Genomic DNA, 18188 nt, shown 5'->3' with positions numbered 1-18188 from the left:
AACATCCCTTAATAATACGAAATTGCGTACGAAATCGTTTACTATATGAACGAATACCAATATTATAATTATCTTTTCTAAGATATAATTCTTTTCAATTGCTTATGTAAATAATTATAGAAAATATATTGAAATTATATATTTAGTAATAATTAATGAAAAAATACAGAATTTAAAATGATGATGTACAAAAAATGTAAAATAAATAAAAATAAAAAGAATATTGAGTGCTATATTTTTAATGTTATAAAATTTAAGTAGCTTTTATATTTGTTATAATCAGAAAATAAAATAATTTCAAACATCTGGTTTTTGAGTTGGATAATGCGCCAAGATCTATAGTCTATGAATTGAATTTGTCTATGATTAAATCATCGGCCATCGATATGTCGCGTATCTCGTGTTGCCCTTGACTCCTTCCTTATAATTACTGTTTTCAAAAAAAAAACTCTTTATTTAGAGAAAATTATAATAAATGGATATCTTATATTCATTACAAGTGTTTTAAATGTGATTTGTGCGGCTTGTATTATCGTGAAGTGTGTAAATTGTGTAGCGTCACCTGACTGTACTCATTGTCATTTCCCGCCATTGTGGCTTTGCTAAAACTAATTTCGATTTTATAATATATGTTTAGATGTGGAATCCTTAAACTGTGCCGTTTTGTGCTTAAGTTATGTCATTGCACGGTAATGATGTTTGTTTATTAGAAATAGAAGATTACAACTTATACGAAGAAGAAGCATCTGATCACGCTATCTCGAGGTAGGTGTAACCGGCGTGGTTATAGATTTTTCATCGTATTTGAATATCACATGGACATAATTAAACTATTTTACTATTTTTACTCATAATACAATAATTTATGATGCTTGTGTCATGTACACATGTTAGTGTGGTCATATGTGGTCGCTCCCGCCCCGTGCCGGTGTATAGTCAGCTGTTGGGCCGCCATGTTTGGACAAATCAGATAGGCGTAGTAAACGCGTTTATAACACTTACGCCAAACATTAAAACGTACATGATTTTGTTGTGTAAACTTAAAATATTTTGATATGGGTAAAAATGTGAATTTTTATTTAAATAAATTCAAAAAACCTATTTATTTTAGTTCCACTTCATTTTATAGTTAAAAAAATATGTTGAGGATAAGTTTTGAATGTTTTGACTTTTATAATTTTTTAAAATATATTTTAGTATAAATGCGATTATTTTAATATAAAATACATGTAATCATTTCAGAAGTGAAAAAAGTTCATCATCTAGGGGTAAAACTATGGAAGCAGAGAAGAGAATTCGACGAGAAATTGCAAATAGCAATGAACGTAGGAGGATGCAGAGCATCAATGCTGGTTTTCAGGCTTTACGTACTCTACTGCCTCGTCATGAAGGCGAAAAACTTAGTAAAGTATGTTTAATGTTAATATACAAACAAATTTATATTTATTTAAAAATTCAATACTGGTACTTATGAAAAATATTTATTTTACAGGCTGCTATCTTACAACAAACTGCAGAATATATATATTCATTGGAACAAGAAAAGACAAGACTTTTGTCACAGAATTGTCAATTGAAAAGATTGTTGAATCAACATGAAGGAGGTGAGATACCAATAAAAAAAAGAAAAAGTGATGTTTTATCTCTTGTCCCATCTATAATCCCAGACTCAACGGATGACAATGTGACTACAAATTCGAGATCCCCTGAACCGGTCGCTGTTATAACAGTATCTGCTGCACCACAGAAAAAAGAATTGGAAAATAGTGAATTGAGAGTTCAATTGGAAAGTGAACGAAGATTGAGACGTTTGCTCGAAGAGCGACTTCAAACCCTTGAAGCTCAAATGTATCCTGAGACTGCCCAAGAAATATCCACTCCTGTTATACGTTATGAGCAGACAGATATTGCTGAATGTAAAATGGAGAAAGAAGAGGGTGAAAAGCCACCAGCTGAGGCACCTCTAGCTGCTCCCGTAGCAACCCCCCTGGCCACTCCTCTCCTCGAAGCGGCTATTAAAGCAGAGCCTCGCGTTGAAGTAGAAGTGATACCTGATGGAAATCATGATGCCCCGTCACGCCTATACCTTGCAAGCACTAGCCGCCAGAATCTAGAAACTATTGTGGAAGCTATTCGTCATCTAGAAGGAGATCACTTGTTTGGGGAAGAAACAGGTGATGCACCTTTAGCACTAACAAAAAAAGTTGAACATACACCACCCCAGCGACCTGGAGTGATTGTTGTGAAGCATTCGTGATTGCATTGAACTAGTCTGAGACTTTGGCTTGTTAAACAGCTTCAGTTAGAAGTGCCCTCTTGACCCTCCTCGAATATAGTTTTTTTTTATTTTAGTTATATAATTGTCTTTTCCAAAGTGACAAATTGATAAGTCTGCGTTTTTTTATTTTATCATATTGAAGCTAAGTTGGTTAAAATATTAATGTTAGATGCAAGAATTGTGACATAAGTCGATTGGCGCTGTGCTTAGTTTAGTCTCAAATATTATTATGGAATATGGTTATTAATTTAATCACAATTATTACAATTTAATGAAATATAAATGACTTAATAGAAAAGAGTCAGAAGTTGAATGCCGCATGCCAATTTTTGTTTTGATAAAAGTTAACATTGTTCCCTTGTAATATTAATAATTTGCTATATTTTTTTCCATGCTAATTGTAGAAATTTCCATACTAACATGAAAGAGCAAATATAAATATTTTTACTTATTTTAATACTGCTAAATATTAAATAATAACAAATTAACAGGCCACTTAAAAAAATATGAACAGATAAAAGAAGACAAGACAGCTAAAAAGAAATGGTTGCAGTAAAACAGCAATAATATTTGAATTTTCTAAATTATTTTAACATTATGTAAGGTATAGTTTAGGGGCCATAAATGATAGGCATGCGGCTACTGCAGTTTTATTAATATTTTATTTATACTAACAGTAGCATTTTTTAGTGAATTTTCAATAATCATTGCCCTTGTAATGTTCTAATTGTATCTTCATAACTGGACAATACAAATCTTTAAAAAGTTTTTTTTCAAAGATTTGTATTGATTAAGTGGACAGTTATAATTGATAACCCAGTAGAAGTTCTCATTGAAACTATTCCAGTGCTTATTTTGTATTTGATATTAGTATGTTATTATTAGTAAGTATGTATTGTCAACTTTCAGTGAAGCATTCCGTTGTTCATGCTTCCCATTACAGAAAAACATTTCTGTTCAAATAACCATATTTACACTAGGTAATTTAATTTTTTTGTGATTTATGATATAAATACATAAATCATGTAATATATTGCTTATGTGACATATTACTATTTATATCAGTAGATAGGGCACTAATTTTTCGGTTCCATTCTGTTGCAAAAAATGAATCTCAATTTGAGATGTGAATTTGAATAGTTTGGTGTTTCCTGTTTGTCGTTTTGCTGAAGTATTTGTGTGTAACAACAAAAGGCAGGCCTAGGTTGTTCTGCTACTACATACTGCAATGACAAATTAGATTAAAACCTCTGTAGTAATTAATATAATAAGATGATAGAATCATCATCAATTCAAAATAACTAAATGGAAGCGGGATGTGGTTTATTATACTTTATTAGTACTAGGAGTAATGAGTTGATATGGCTCATCATTTTAGATATAGAAATTAAAGTGATTTTATTGTTTGCTTCAATGTGCTGATTTTTTTTTGTTAAAACTTAACCAGCAGTGCTTTTTCGTTAATATTATCTATTATTAGTTTTATGTTAAGTTAGACTCAGCAACAGAGTGACGTACAATGTATTTTTTAAAAATAGTGCCGTGATCCTGTGTAAAGGTTCATATGAATTTATTAAGACTGATCATTAATTCATTGTTAAGTTACGCTAGTTCGAGCCACCATATTAGTTATATGTGTGCGTGTGTGTGAATTTTAATTACGATGTAGGTATTTATGTGTGTATGATATAGTGATAGTGGAGTGTATTGAAAACTGACAGACTTACATGAGATTCTTTATTGAATATTAGCAATAATTGAGTCAATGTTGGTAAGTAAACAAATTAATTTTAAAATATAATTAACAATTTGGAATCTCTTTAACTCTGTTAGTTTAATGTCAAATAGTACCATGACTGGTTGTAATTTGTTTTGCATTTGTTTCTAATCTTATATTAGTAGGGAGAGTCCCAGTACTCAGATTTTAGACTAATTTAATTGCAGAGTTGATATGGTAATGAAAAATATGCTGTTTATGTTTCACCAATGTTTACAGACATTCAAAGTAAAGCAATATGAAAAATGGGACATAATTCAGGCTTGGTTATACATATTGTCATTTATATTTTGGATGTAATTGATAAATATTAACGTTGGTGTTAAATTTTTCATTTTAATATTTGCAATGTGAACTCTGCTATTAAAGAACCATGAAGTTATCTTCACACTCTGTTTCTGAGTCCATAGTCGTAAGGAGTTGTCTGCCTACCGCCTTTTACATTACGTCAGTATAGGATAATGAAACTATGTATCATAACGGACTTGGTTATACTATTAGTGTAGTCAAAACATTTAAATGTAAGAGATTTTAAGTCAAAGAAAGCGAGTTAAATTGTTTAAAATGTGTTATTATTTATGTCTTAAAGTATTAAAATGGTTATTTCTTATTAATTAGTTTGTAAATTATGATCACCAGTGTATTGTCTACTGCTTTCTTTCACATTTTTTTCTAAAACAATGGAAACAGTAAAGGTTAGTATAGCTGCTAGAGCTAATGAGATGTTGTGTAAAAATTAAATTTGACATTTAAATTTTAATCATCAAAATAATATAAGTGTAATCTGTATAAAATTAAGTACACATGTTTTATTGGATTTACTGTCAATGAAACAATTTACCATTTTCTACACTCTATCATATTTTTAATTTTATATTAGAGCGGAATGTATTGTATTGTAATTATGTTTTAATAATTCACATTTCATACGTTATTTGTCACTTTTACACGTTACTAGAGTAGTGTTTGGTGAAAGGAATTATTTTAGATACATAATAAATTCAGTTGGCTGAGTCGTTCCACACTTAGACATGGGGTGAATATAGAATAATTTTAGTGTACAGTCTATAATCAGAACCACCTGCTTTTACCATAAATAAATATTGTACGTAGTTATAAGCGCAATGTCAATGAGTATCTTCACCCTATCTCTAACAGACTCGAGTTCCTATACAATATAGATAGTTACGATAAATATTTTTTACAGATCGTAATTAGGATTAACGATAAAGTGTAGAAAACGACGCATTAATGTTTCCTTTTTATATGACGTTGGTAATAATATTTCCTCTGATTTGAATAATTGTACCACATTTGACCTACATTTATGAATATTTATAAAATATTGATATTTTTGATGTTTTATTTACACCTTTTTATATTATAGTTTTATATATTAACAAACACAAATATTGTATTGGCGTTAAGTTCTATAACCACAAACACATTATGCATAAAAAAAGTTTTGTTTTATCTTGCAATATATCGAAATTAACAACTAAGACTATATTAATACATAATATCTCTTACTTTTTTAATAAATTTACCAAAGTTGAGATTATTTTATTAGCGAACTTCGACTCTGAGATTTCCCGCCTATGAAAACTAGCTACAAAAAATATGATGAGAAAAAAAGATTTCGATGGAGTATGAATTTGTTGAATAATGAACATACTTAAGCATTGTAAAAGTAAGAGATTGAGGGTGCGATTCCCACTCTAAAATATTATATTTATACAATAGAGGAGCGTTGAATTCGGCCACTGAACACGAAATTCCTCCAGAATTCGGTCGTAACATTAGGTTCACTCTAGCTACACTGGCATGTGCAGAATACAGCATGAAGCTAAAAAAATATGTTTAAGAATGAAAATGATAAAACTATACACACACACGTACATGTTGGACAGCGTCTAACTATAGAAAAAGGTTGTAGGTTCGATGCACTCCTGAACATATTTTTTCTAATTCAAAAGGCGGCGTCGAGTTCCCCTCTCTTAGCCTGCACTACTAATTGCGAGTGGGAAGTTAAATTAGAATTTTCACACTTCAGTCATTATCTTCGTTTCGTACAAATGATGAGCACTGTGTAAACATGGTATTTGCTGGTTCAAAGTTTCGTTGTTTGCGGCGACGTTCTTGGAATGTAGATATACTCTGTTATTTCCAGTCCACAATATTATAAATAAGTAAAGTACAAAATCCGAATATAATATTTTTCGTGTTTTATCAGAAACTATTAAATATTATTTTTAGCGTCACGCTGTATCCCGTAAGGTAAACAGGGGGAGCCTAGTGTTAAAATTCCAGACTCCGCCAAATTTTGAGTCATTGCGTGTTGAGTGATCCGTCACTCAACGCCGCGCTTTATCCATGGACGTAAGAAGGGGGAGTCCATGCCCACTCCAGAATTTTCTGGCGCCCATCCCAATAATTATAAAAATAGTAAAGGAGTTAGATAGGTCTAGAATCTAGAATAATAATCTAGACTAGATTATTATTATATATACGCTAATGGCTGTTACCTTGCTACCAGAGCGAGAAATTAAAAATATTAAATAATATATTTTTTCGAACAGAAATCGAACCCACAATCGTCACTTTTACAGTCAGACGTTGTGCCACGACGATCTCTACAATTCTATACATAGAATCGCTGATTTTTAAAAATTTCAACCGCTTTACCTTCAAATAAACACTTATTTGAAAAATATATAATTAGTAATTACAAGAATTATGAACTGGTGATAGATTTGATACAAAACTATTTCTTAAAAATATATATTGCGTGAATTTTTAAATATGTTTATATAAACATATATTAAAAAAAAACTACTGATAATATATATATACGTATATACGATTAGTGTATTTTTGCAGTCACTGGTCAAGGTTAGCTTAGTTGCTTCATAAGCTGTCGAAGTGGTCAGTCGCGTCGGTAGTGTCAGTATAAATTACTATTGCAGCGTGCATAACTCCGATCCAAGTGAAATTTTGTGATGAGATAAAAATGTTGAAAGGTAACGCGAAAATCCTATTCATCATTTGTATTTTCAGTTTTTTTGTTTCATTTATGTTAAATATGTTATATTATTTGCATAGTTTCGAATTATGTACTACAATCACGTACTTATTAATCAAAGTTTTACATATTTTCATGACAATGGGGTCAGATAAAGATATTTAATATTTTTTTATAATAAACAATGTTTTTCTTCCTCTTCCTCAATTAAAAAGATATTCTGAAGTGGATGAATTAGAAGTGCAACGATAACATGTATATCATTAGATTTTTTTAATTGTCTCCATTGTCTCGTCAGTTATATTGTATAAGACTAAACTTAACACGTTAAGTTAAATTTAATATATATCTTTTTCTAATTATTTCATACAGTTAGTAATATACTTAATTTTACACAACAATTTTTTATTAATCGCTTGTTAACTTTATTAAAATTGTTTATAGCAAAGGTATACCTACATGTTTACAATTTGTGAAAACTAATGACTTATATCCTCTATTTTTTTGTTATTTTTTGAAGTCGTCGTGGCGGTAAAGCCATAATACGACTTTCATCCGACGGTTTTGGGTTCAATTCCCACTAGGGGAATGAAATATTTAATATTTTCATTTCCTCGCTTTTCTTGTAACGGAGTAAAGCGCGGCGTTGTTTTACGCCATTCAGCATGCAGTGCCTCGAGAATTTGGCTAAAAGTGCGCGCAAGCGCAACGGAATGCCTTAACATAAGGTTCCTAGTTTCCTTCTGCCTATCCTGCTACCTGTGGGATACAGCGTGGAGCTATATTATATTATAGGTACATTTATAATTTCAGCTTTGAAAATGGAAGCGAAGACTGTAATAGTATTTATCAGTTTGCTGCTTTTTTACAACACAATTCAGCCTGCATATACTGAAGACGAAATTGAGTAAATATTTTATTTATTCTTCACAACTAAGTTCAATGTTTAATAGTGCGATTTGCAAATATCATAACGTAGAGCTCTAGATAGACATTTTCTTAGAAGTGTCTTTAATTTTTTGATATAATATTTTGATTTTAGTAGTATATTTTAAAACAATTTATGCGTTTTTAGGATATCGAAAGTATCACGGGAAAATGAATTGGCAAGTGCTATGAACAGTTTCGGTTATAATATCATAACAAAAATGATGAATGAGAATGTTGGAAAAAATATTGTTCTTTCACCCACAGGCATTAATGGTAAGCATACATTATATTCATATATTATTAATTTGAGTATAAGTTTGTTTGTTACGTTTTCACGCCAAAACTACTCAACTGAGTATCATGAAACATTGTACACATTATTAGAGGCATTAGAAACGTAGAACACTTTTTATATATTTTTTTTTAAATATTATATTTGGTTATAATCTAAAAATGAATAAGCGAGCGAAGCTGCGTTTGAGTCTCTAGTAGAGTCGCGGGCGAACCCACGAGCAGGTCGCTAGTCTAGTACTACATAAACGTACCGATGCAGCAAAAGAAAGCTGTATCTTAACAAAAGATTTTTGTGGATTTAGGTCATCCGGTTTGAGGTGAATGAATTTATACCTTCTCTTATAGCTGTAGTTAAGAAATTTCTTAGTTATACCCGTAATTATTGTTGAAGTAGTTTTTGTTTATTACAATTCCTTTTTGTTTTTCATAAGCGCAGGAGTTCATGAGATGAGTGGTCTGTGCCCACCCTAAAATAATATTGTGCCCACTATTTGTGCAGTCCTGAAAAATTAAAAACTTTTACACGAACATAGTATCTGTTCAAAAGTAAAGTTTTGGCTCCAGAAAATATTTTTCCTTTAGAAGTAAGAAAGTCGATAAGTGAATCAATCCCTGCATCGACTTACCGCTTACTTAAAATGTGAGTGCTCTCAACTTAACTAGATTTGCTGCTACTCTCTCACTGCTTACTCGTGTCAGTATGCCAAAATACTACATTCTTTATTGTACTAGAAATAAAAAGTTACAGAAATGAGGTTAACCAAGGTTAGGGGGGCTTATTTCTAAAACATATTTCTTCTAGCCAACCTGTGGAAGTGTGTGAAAACATACAGCGGGATATTATAATGGCTGGCTGGCTAAAATTTAAAAAAAGATAAAAAAACTGAAACGAGCGTTGGATTTAGTGAATTATTATTAATATATTATTGGTTTATTTTCGAGTATCTGCCGAGCAAATTATATAACGACAAGTTATTAGTTCTATTTATGTTTCATAATAGTTTGCGTTTCTCTTTAGTCTATAATATAAGATTTGCTTCGACAAGCATACCAACATAATACGATACATGAAATTGGAATTAGATCGATTAGAGAATTTGTTGGCGTACTTATGCGTTTCTATAGCAACGTTTATGGCGCTATTCAAAAATATATTTCAATGCTTAAAGGTTTATTATACATGTAATAATTATTTTATTTACTAAATACATTTCTTATACATTTCTTTTGAATACGTTACAAACTAACTGTATTAAAAAAAAATGAAAAAAAAAAAATTAACAATGAAAAAAAATAGTTTGTATGCAAATTTTTATGTCTACAGTTATATAGTCTAATATTCCTTTTTACTTTATAGCAGTCATAGTACTAAAATGGTTATATTAAGTTATATTTTCCTCACATAAGTAGCGTCATAGGGAAAACCTCAACGGGACAAAAGAATGCCTTGACATATTGTTAGGACATTCGTCTACTTCTTTATTATCTATCTTTACTATAATAAAGCGGTAAAAGAATAAGAGAAACCTTAAATATTTTTACGAAAAAATATTATAAAAATATATGATTTGAATAGAAAAAATATTATTACAAATATTTGATTGTCCACATAACTCCTGAACTACTGGATTGATTTGAATGAAACTGTTTTTGTTCCATAGCTAGGATCCAGTCTATATTTGATTTTGAAGACCGGCATACCGCAGACCTAATATACCAAAGATACGTCAGGTCACGTTTTTGAAAGCTTGGTTTTTCACGCTCCAAGAAACCGTAAATCCAAATATTTGATATTAATTTCAGCTTAATACCTCCACATGATCTCTAGATCATGACAAACGGACAGATGAACTACAAACTGATCCTATAAGGGTTTTTTTCCTTTTGGGACAACGAAATCTTAAAAAAGAAAATTTTGAAATTAAATCTTAGACTCAACACTATTCTTCATAATATAACGAAACGATTAATTATTAATTCAAATAAAAATAACTATTTTGCCATCTTGTATGGTCCGCCATATTAGATTAAGAATGACGTCACATATTTTATCGTGCATTGTCATCCAAACTAAATGTGTATACAAAATTTCAGCTCAATCGTTTGATATCTTCAAAAATCTACTTCAAAATTGAGTTCCAAGATTTCACCCGAACCCACATACATACATTGCAAGTTAAATAAAAGCTTTTAAAAACAACAGACGAGAGTGAAAATAATGCAATGTCCGGTGTAGATGAATTCATACAAGTTTTTTATTTGATATTTTTTATTGATTCTAATAGGTAAGTAATTCATGGAACGTAGAAAGGGCATAGGAATGTGGGGAACGGAGTGTCTTAACAGTATGTTCTTCCTGTCAACCCTGCTGTGTGCGAGATACAGCATGAAGTTTTTTTTTTTCTAATAATTTTAATGAAGTTTAAGTATTTAAAAAAAAATCTGGTACTATTTTAATGATCACCACACTGTAAGTAGGTCGATCGATATACATTATTTTTCTTTAAATAATACTATTTCTAACTAGTTTTTCTGATTATTAATAAGTAAATATTCTACGTAAGTGCTATTATCATATTATTATAACGTTACAAAACATGTTTTAAGGTAAAAAGTGTTAAATATGTAGCATACTGCACACGCAAAACCTGTTTAACGTGAAGACTTTGAAGTTACATTGACATTACAACTTTGTGAAAAAAAAAACATGGCTACCCTTGTCTCATAGTATTTCAATAGTCTACCTTTATTGTAGTAGTAGTATAGTATAGTGAATAGGATTATATTTGGATTTCCTGAACTTTTATGGTTGTAATATACTTATAACAATAACATTGTATAAATGTGTTAGCATGTATGTAGTGCAGGGGAGTGTGATAAGATCTGATAATATCTAGACTTCAGATTTTGTTTCCTTCAGGACTTTGGTTCACTAACTGGTGCTGAGCAGAGCATAACGCAATCGGTGAAAGAGCATTCCTCTGTTCGTCTGAAAAAAGTGCTTGGCAGCGGGCAGCCTTTTGTCTGGCGACAAGGTCTCTGCTTTTAACGGTTGGGTTATGCCGCTTCTAGCCTATACTTTTGGCTTTGTAAGAGTAAGATGGATACTGTAGATCGCCAAAATTAATCGATAATGAGTATGGCACGCGGTCTATGTCCGCAGGCAAATTCGAGGGTGCACAACTATTATGGTGACAGAACCTTAAGAAAACGTGTACCTTATGTGCTTAATGATTTGTCTGAGGACATACGCCGCGAGCCAGACTTAAGGAGGTTTAAAATTAAACTTAGGGAGTATTTTTTGTCAACTGTTAATTGAACAGTTGACAGATAATACTTCTTAATTTAATTTTAATCTAATATTCATTTAAATCATAAGTAAAGAGACTCGAGATCCTGCAGTCAAACTCACAAAGAGTTTTGCAGATAAAATAAAATAAAAAAAGCATGCAAATTGTTGACGACATATCTAATACACCATCTACGTTCGTCTATAATAAGACTGTACCTACATGGTAAATTGATGAATGACCTACCCATAGTCACATATTATGCATTAAATAATAGGTATAATTCAATTGTTCACTAATGTCGTGATGATTGCGATTTCCATTTTCTGTTTTTTATTCTGTAGATACTAATGACATAGCGCCGTTAACACGCTATTCATAGAAAAACAGTGTATCGAACGATTTTTATTGTATGCTTAATAATAAACTCGGAGATAGGTACGTAGGTCCAGTTTTACGTAAAATGGAAACCTCACAGTCGGCAGAATATTTTGTAACACCGTCCGTGAAAACCTATAAAAATTTAAATATAAACATAAGACAACACGAACACCAGAACAATATAAACACATTGTCAGGGTTCAGTACTTCAAAAAAATAAAATAGAATCCTTATTATAGGATCACTTTGTTGTCCCTCTATTAAGATCATTTATTTCAAGATCATGAGGTAGTATCTGAAGTTGAAATTATAATGAGATATCCACAATACTTAGTCCCTTGGAATATAGAAACAATTACACCTGCCATATTTCGTATTCATAAACTATAGGGGTTATCTACTTCCCGTGAGCCTACAAGTATGGTTTTTTTCAAATAAAGGAATGTCAAAGAAAGGAATTTTCTAGGTATTCACAAATGAATTGATTTCATACAAAATGAGTGCATACGCTTGCAAACTTAATTTTGTCAACTATACTTAGTATTAGGTAATACTTAATTGCCTAGGTTTGCAAATGAATAATAATGCAACTCGATGTTCTTTTTGAATATTATAATATGTATAATAGATTAGTTTATGTCATTATTATTTGAGGCCAGCCATAGCGGAAGGGCACAAGCGTTTGACTGTAAATGCGAAATGGGTTGGGGGTTCGATTCCCACTCGTGGAAATCAAATTAATTAATATTTCGTATTTTAATTTCTTCTGGTATCGAGGCTCAGCGCGGCGTCGAGTTCTGCCACTCAATACGCAATGTCTCTAGAATACGGTGGAAAGTGGAAAGCGGGATATTTTAACACTGGGCTCCTCTACCTACCTTGCTACATATGGGATGCGAAAAAAGCAAGCTTACCTATCTATGATATATATAAAAAAATATGTTGCAGGAATTTTAGCTATGGCGTTACTTGGTAGTGTCGGGAAAACTTATGACGAAATAGCTAGAGCATTAGGATTTTCTGAAGGTAAGTTTATTCGGGCCCTGTTTTAATTTTATCGGTATGAGTTTTCTTCAATAGAGGCCAGTGGCGGTGCAGGGGCTGTAAACGCGACTGGTTGTGGGTTCGATTCCCACTCGAAGGAATGAAATATTTCAATTTCTTTGCTCTAGTGTCGAGACCAAGCACGTCGTTGAGGTCCGCAACTTGAGTTTCCCGAATTCGGCAGAAAATGGGGAACAGAGTGTCTGCCTACTTTGAGGTGTGCGGGATACAGCATGAAGCTGATCTATATTCTTCATAAATAAATGTATATTAAATAGATATATAATTTCTAAGATTTAACGAGAAACTATGCTTCTATTCAAAAAGGAAACAACCATGTTATTACCTGTATCGTAATGTGACGAATCAACAAAATTATATTTTTATCAATCTGCGTATATTTGATATAGGTAAATGACGTAATATATATATATTTAAATATTTCGTTATTTCCAGACATTCAAATAAATCGTCTAAACCACGAAACTTTTGGAGGATTACTAAAGAAATTAAACACAAACACGTCAATGAGCAAGACTATGTATGCTGATGCTATTTTCCTCGACTCAAAGTCTAAATTACGAGATTTGTACAAGTCCTACGTACAAAAAGTATATGGAGGTGAAGCCCAAACTGTGGACTTCACTGACAGAGCCACCACACAGACCTTCATTAACCAGTGAGTTAGTTCTCAATTAACATTTTCCTGGCATGTTAAAAACTATTGAATATTCAACTAAGTAGATAATTAAACATTTTAAATGAAACTATTTCACCGGATTATATATAGTCCGTAGTCCTTTTGCCCATCTCAACCAAATAAATCAGCGTTATAAAATCAGTATAGTATACTTAGTTATCATTTATTTTTTTACACTTTTCAGGTGGGTGAGCAATAACACAAATGGTAAAATACCAGATTTCCTAAAGGATCCATTACCAGGAGACACTAAAGCGGCATTATTGAGTGCCTTATATTTTAGTGGCCAGTGGAAAACGCCATTTTTACCAGAATATACAATGATGTAAGTTAAAAAATGTGTAAAGTTCTTATAGTCCATAAGTTTATTAGTTTAGGAAATTGAAGATAAGAGATTATATACCTTTGCATTGTTTTTTTATGCTGAAAGATACTAGACTCACAAATTAGTAGTTACGTAGGGGAATTGTGCTCAAGATGGCATACTATGATAAGATGACACACTACCGATATTGATAAAACTATTAGCGCTAAGTGCGATCTTGTGACGTTTTAGAGAGTGTCTGTAGATGCAGCTAGTGCTTAAATTCAGTATGGCTGAAAGTGAATGCAGACGGGCAAGTAATTCATGTTTTCGTTATTTTCAATTGCAACAAATTTTTCTTTCGCTTTTGCTTGATAGTGAAAAGACATGTAAGACAAAGATTTTCTATTTGAACTAATTATAAATGTAAAATAGGATTATTATATGACACAACTAACGCTAAAAGCGCATCCTAACCTATAACCTTTTGTCACAACAGTTAAAATTAAATTCATATATCTACTGGGTAAGATGACATACAAAACGTGAGTATAAGATGGCATACTATCTTACCCTTATAAATAGAATCGATGTATTTTTTTGCTTTACCTACAAAATGCCTGGCAATTACAAACGAATATATATTGGTCACAAGAAGACATGGATAAGGTTGCTAGAGCAAGGGCATTCAATAGCCGCAAGTGACGAAGCTTATTTCCCTTTTGGAAAAGGAAGTGACTGATAACGGAATCCAACCTCATAAAATTTGCAACATTTAAGCACAAGCACATGAATCTGGCCTTAATACTGTTTTAAAGCCCCCCAGCAAAGAAGAAACTATTTATTTGTGAACTATGCTCGACAAATAATGATAGCGTTTTTATGCCACATACTAAGTATGTCATTTTACCCTGTAGATATGTCGTCTAACACTGGTCGACCTAAGTGCGATTTTTGTTTGTTTTTATGATGTTTGAAAGATGATTGTTCTGAAACTAAAATAATTTCGTTGATTATGAAATATATAATAGTATACGCAATATGCTGTTCTTAGGTGACTTTATTTATTTGAAATATTTGACTTCAAACTTCAAACAAAATATAAAAGAATAAGTATATATGGCTACCATATATTTACGTACTAATTAAGGTAACTATGGTGATAAATATGTTACATACATATAAAATACCCGCATAAAACAGAAATTTACCAATCACGTAAATTTAAATGGATGATTGGTTTTTGCTACACCGGGCCGCTATCAAACCCGCAGTTTTAAACGAAATAAATTGAATAGTCTAAGTTCTAACAAAATTATATATTTGGCTTTCAATGTAGATATTATATAATGCTCGTATCTAGAGGTATAATTTATAACTTAATATGAAACCTACAAGCAGTTCATATTATGTAAGGTATATGAATTAGATACACATATCATACAAAAATTTTAAATATACTGGAAATGATAAATACCTACTTTTTTTTCTAGGATGCCTTTTAAAAGATTTAATGATGAAATTACTACTGAACTTATGTTAAATTTAGGAGACTTCGAATATACGTTGGAAAATAGTAAGTTAGAGATTAATAATTTAAAAAACAAATTATAGGTATATATTTTGTATCTTGTATATAAAAGATCCTTTCATGTTATTTACAGATATACAAATGATTGCGTTGCCTTATAATGACAGTGAAACCATTCTATATGCTATCAAGCCGTTGAAGCCTGCAGAGTTAACATTAGCAGATATGATGAGCTCTTTAGATTACAAAAAAATCGACACTTTAATAGATCAATTGAGAGTTCAAAAGTGTGTAATACGATTCCCAAAAATGGATATAAAATTTAATGCCAATTTAGAAGGTCCTTTAAAAGCTTTGGGTATTGAGAGTATGTTTAATCCCAGTCAAGCTAATTTCGCTCTTATGTTGGATGATGAAAACGCCGATAGCAAAAACGAAACTAAAATTTTAACGAGGTTCGCAAATGGTGATGAAGTGGAAAAAAGTAATTTAAGACATATAATTGACAGCCTACCCAATCCTCGTATACATATAGACTCTGTTATACATGATGTTCGCATAAAAATAGATGGTATGTAAAAAAAATATATTAGGGAACTTGTAATGAAAAAAAAAATTTTTTATGTAGCATTTTATGAAGCCAGGCGTGACTGTAAAACCGACTGGTTGTGGCTCTGCCCTCTGCCTACCCTGCTGTGTGCGAGATTTTTTTTAAATGTAGCACTTCATATATTCCATCAAAAATTTGCAAATTACAGAAAAAAATACTTTATTATAGTTATAGTATAGTTTTTTTCTAGAGATCAATAATCACCATAGTTTCATTATTCTATTAATTTAAAGACTAAGAGAGCGGCATTTCTTAACATTATGTCCCTCTGATTATTCTGCTACTACAGTTCAGAATATATAAAATAATTATCTGTTTACTACTACTACTTTTTGTAAAAAGTAATTATCTATTCACAGAATACGGCACAGAAGCAGTGGCAGCCACGAGCGGTATTTTAGCAAGATCGGCAAACGCTTTCTACGCCAATTCACCATTTTATACATTTATAAGGAATGAAAAGACTAAACTGGTTACTTTTAGTGCTGTAATTTATGATCCAAGAGAATAATACTCTCTTCTGTAGAAGATTTTTATATCTTTTATTATTTATACATATTTTTTTTTTTTTATTTAACAATCGATAAATCGAATATGGCTGACTAGCTGGGCTACACCATCTAAATACATTAAATTGTTCACAAAAAGGCAATAATTAGTAGGTGTTCATATTTTGTGCAAATGTATGGAGGCGTTTCTCTTGCTTGGTCTAAACTGCTCAATATTGCTTTTTGTACTGATAGCGTCATATATTAATTTCTGAATATATTATTTTTGTGTTCAATTTACTAAAAGTGACTGATATGAAATGGTAAAGGTGACATTAATACTGCACAAGTATGCAAAAATTTATATAAAACATAACTTCGCTTCCTTCACCTTGTATTCCTAGCGAGGCAGTCAGAAAGAAAAAAAATGTATATTACCACGCATTAAAAGAAGTATAAACTTTCGTGGTTACAATGCTGTTCTTGATGATATAACAGAACTGTTAATTATTAACTCAAACGACACATGGGGCGAAAGTAAAATTTACCTACCTAGAAATAATTCTTTATATCTAGCCTACTTTAAAGTAGCAGATGTAAAAATACAAGTGATCTGTTAAGAAGTCGAAAAAAAGTTTCAGATCGTGTGTCTGTGGTTATAAGTTAAAATAAAATATATAATTATAAAACTAGAATATCTTTTTAAATGTTTAGAAATCCTTAATAAGCAATGAATGGATATAGAAATGAATGATAATATTTTACATTGTGAAGTACACTTGACTTTAAATAATTATTCAATACTAGCGGACGCGCCCAGCTTCGCGTGCTTATTTGGCACCCTTAAGGATGAATTCTAATAAACCATGAAACACGTGTTCAATTAAATATTTTTAAGAGTCTGAATTTCAAATTTTATAAAAATCGGTGCCGATTTGAAAATTTTTCCATACAAACTTGCAACCCCTATTTCATCCCTTTAGAGTTATAATTTTTCAGATTACGAAAGTAAACATCTGTCCAAATTTCAAAATTTATGAATAACAATCCATCACACTTATTTGCACCCTTAGGGACAGAATTCTAGAAAACGATGAAATACGTATTCAATTAAATATTTTTAAAAATCTAAATTTCAAATTTTATAAAAATCGGTGCCGATTTAAATTTTTTTCCATACAAACTTTGAACCCCTATTTCACCCCTTTAGGGTTAAAATTTTTCAAAATTCGTTCTTAGTGGATGTCCAGATTACGAAAGTAAACTTTTGTCCAAATTTCAGGTTTCTACGCACAGCGGTTACGCCTGTGCGTGCGTCTTACCTCAGTCAGTGAGGACAAGTCCTTTTTTATATAAATAGATTACAGCAAGAAAAGAATACAAAAAATTATGTTTCTACAATAAATTATTTAGAATAGGCATCTAATTCTAAATAAATTACTTTTACTGTAGATACTAATAAAAAATATAAATTTAAAATATTTATGGTTTATAATTTTAATAAGAAATTAGTAAAACACATGTCTGTTAGTTTAGCTC

At 31.2% G+C, this 18188-nt stretch overlaps 2 protein-coding genes across 3 annotated transcripts; both read left to right on the top strand.

The window, feature by feature from the left end:
* Positions 1 to 355: 355 nt before the first annotated feature.
* crp (transcription factor cropped) lies at positions 356 to 5406 on the top strand. Of its 2 annotated transcripts, none has more exons than XM_085202561.1 (3): positions 356 to 765; positions 1243 to 1408; positions 1493 to 5406. In XM_085202561.1, the coding sequence occupies exons 1-3, from the start codon at positions 677 to 679 to the stop codon at positions 2255 to 2257; spliced, it is 1020 nt and encodes a 339-aa protein (XP_085058687.1). In that variant the 5' UTR covers positions 356 to 676; the 3' UTR covers positions 2258 to 5406. The 2 variants fall into 2 exon arrangements, with proteins under 2 accessions (XP_085058687.1, XP_085058688.1); XM_085202562.1 differs by lacking the exon at positions 356 to 765 and adding an exon at positions 931 to 1059.
* Positions 5407 to 6922: 1516 nt separating this feature from the next.
* Positions 6923 to 17344, top strand: LOC146528897 (leukocyte elastase inhibitor-like). Its single transcript, XM_085202560.1, has 9 exons — positions 6923 to 7075; positions 7891 to 7984; positions 8153 to 8280; positions 12921 to 12998; positions 13473 to 13695; positions 13901 to 14041; positions 15514 to 15596; positions 15685 to 16122; positions 16521 to 17344. The coding sequence occupies exons 1-9, from the start codon at positions 7066 to 7068 to the stop codon at positions 16670 to 16672; spliced, it is 1347 nt and encodes a 448-aa protein (XP_085058686.1). The 5' UTR covers positions 6923 to 7065; the 3' UTR covers positions 16673 to 17344.
* Positions 17345 to 18188: the final 844 nt, after the last annotated feature.

Source organism: Heliconius melpomene, chromosome 19 (assembly GCF_056956725.1).
Source record: "Heliconius melpomene rosina isolate 202511_hmr_F chromosome 19, ASM5695672v1, whole genome shotgun sequence".
Classification (NCBI taxonomy): domain Eukaryota; kingdom Metazoa; phylum Arthropoda; class Insecta; order Lepidoptera; family Nymphalidae; genus Heliconius; species Heliconius melpomene.
Note: the sequence above shows the minus strand (reverse complement) of the source record. Positions and strands in the feature narration are given on the sequence as shown.

What these genes read in the sequence shown, in the direction of transcription:
- crp (XM_085202561.1), top strand. Translation starts at nt 677, where the DNA reads ATGTCATTGCACGGTAATGATGTTTGTTTATTAGAAATAGAAGATTAC. An exon ending in TCTGATCACGCTATCTCGAG is followed by an intron (nt 766 to 1,242) that starts GTAGGTGTAACC and finishes TAATCATTTCAG; the next exon opens with AAGTGAAAAAAGTTCATCAT. An exon ending in AAGGCGAAAAACTTAGTAAA is followed by an intron (nt 1,409 to 1,492) that starts GTATGTTTAATG and finishes TTTATTTTACAG; the next exon opens with GCTGCTATCTTACAACAAAC.
- LOC146528897 (XM_085202560.1), top strand. An exon ending in TTCACCCACAGGCATTAATG is followed by an intron (nt 8,281 to 12,920) that starts GTAAGCATACAT and finishes AATATGTTGCAG; the next exon opens with GAATTTTAGCTATGGCGTTA. An exon ending in TTACCAGAATATACAATGAT is followed by an intron (nt 14,042 to 15,513) that starts GTAAGTTAAAAA and finishes TTTTTTTTCTAG; the next exon opens with GATGCCTTTTAAAAGATTTA.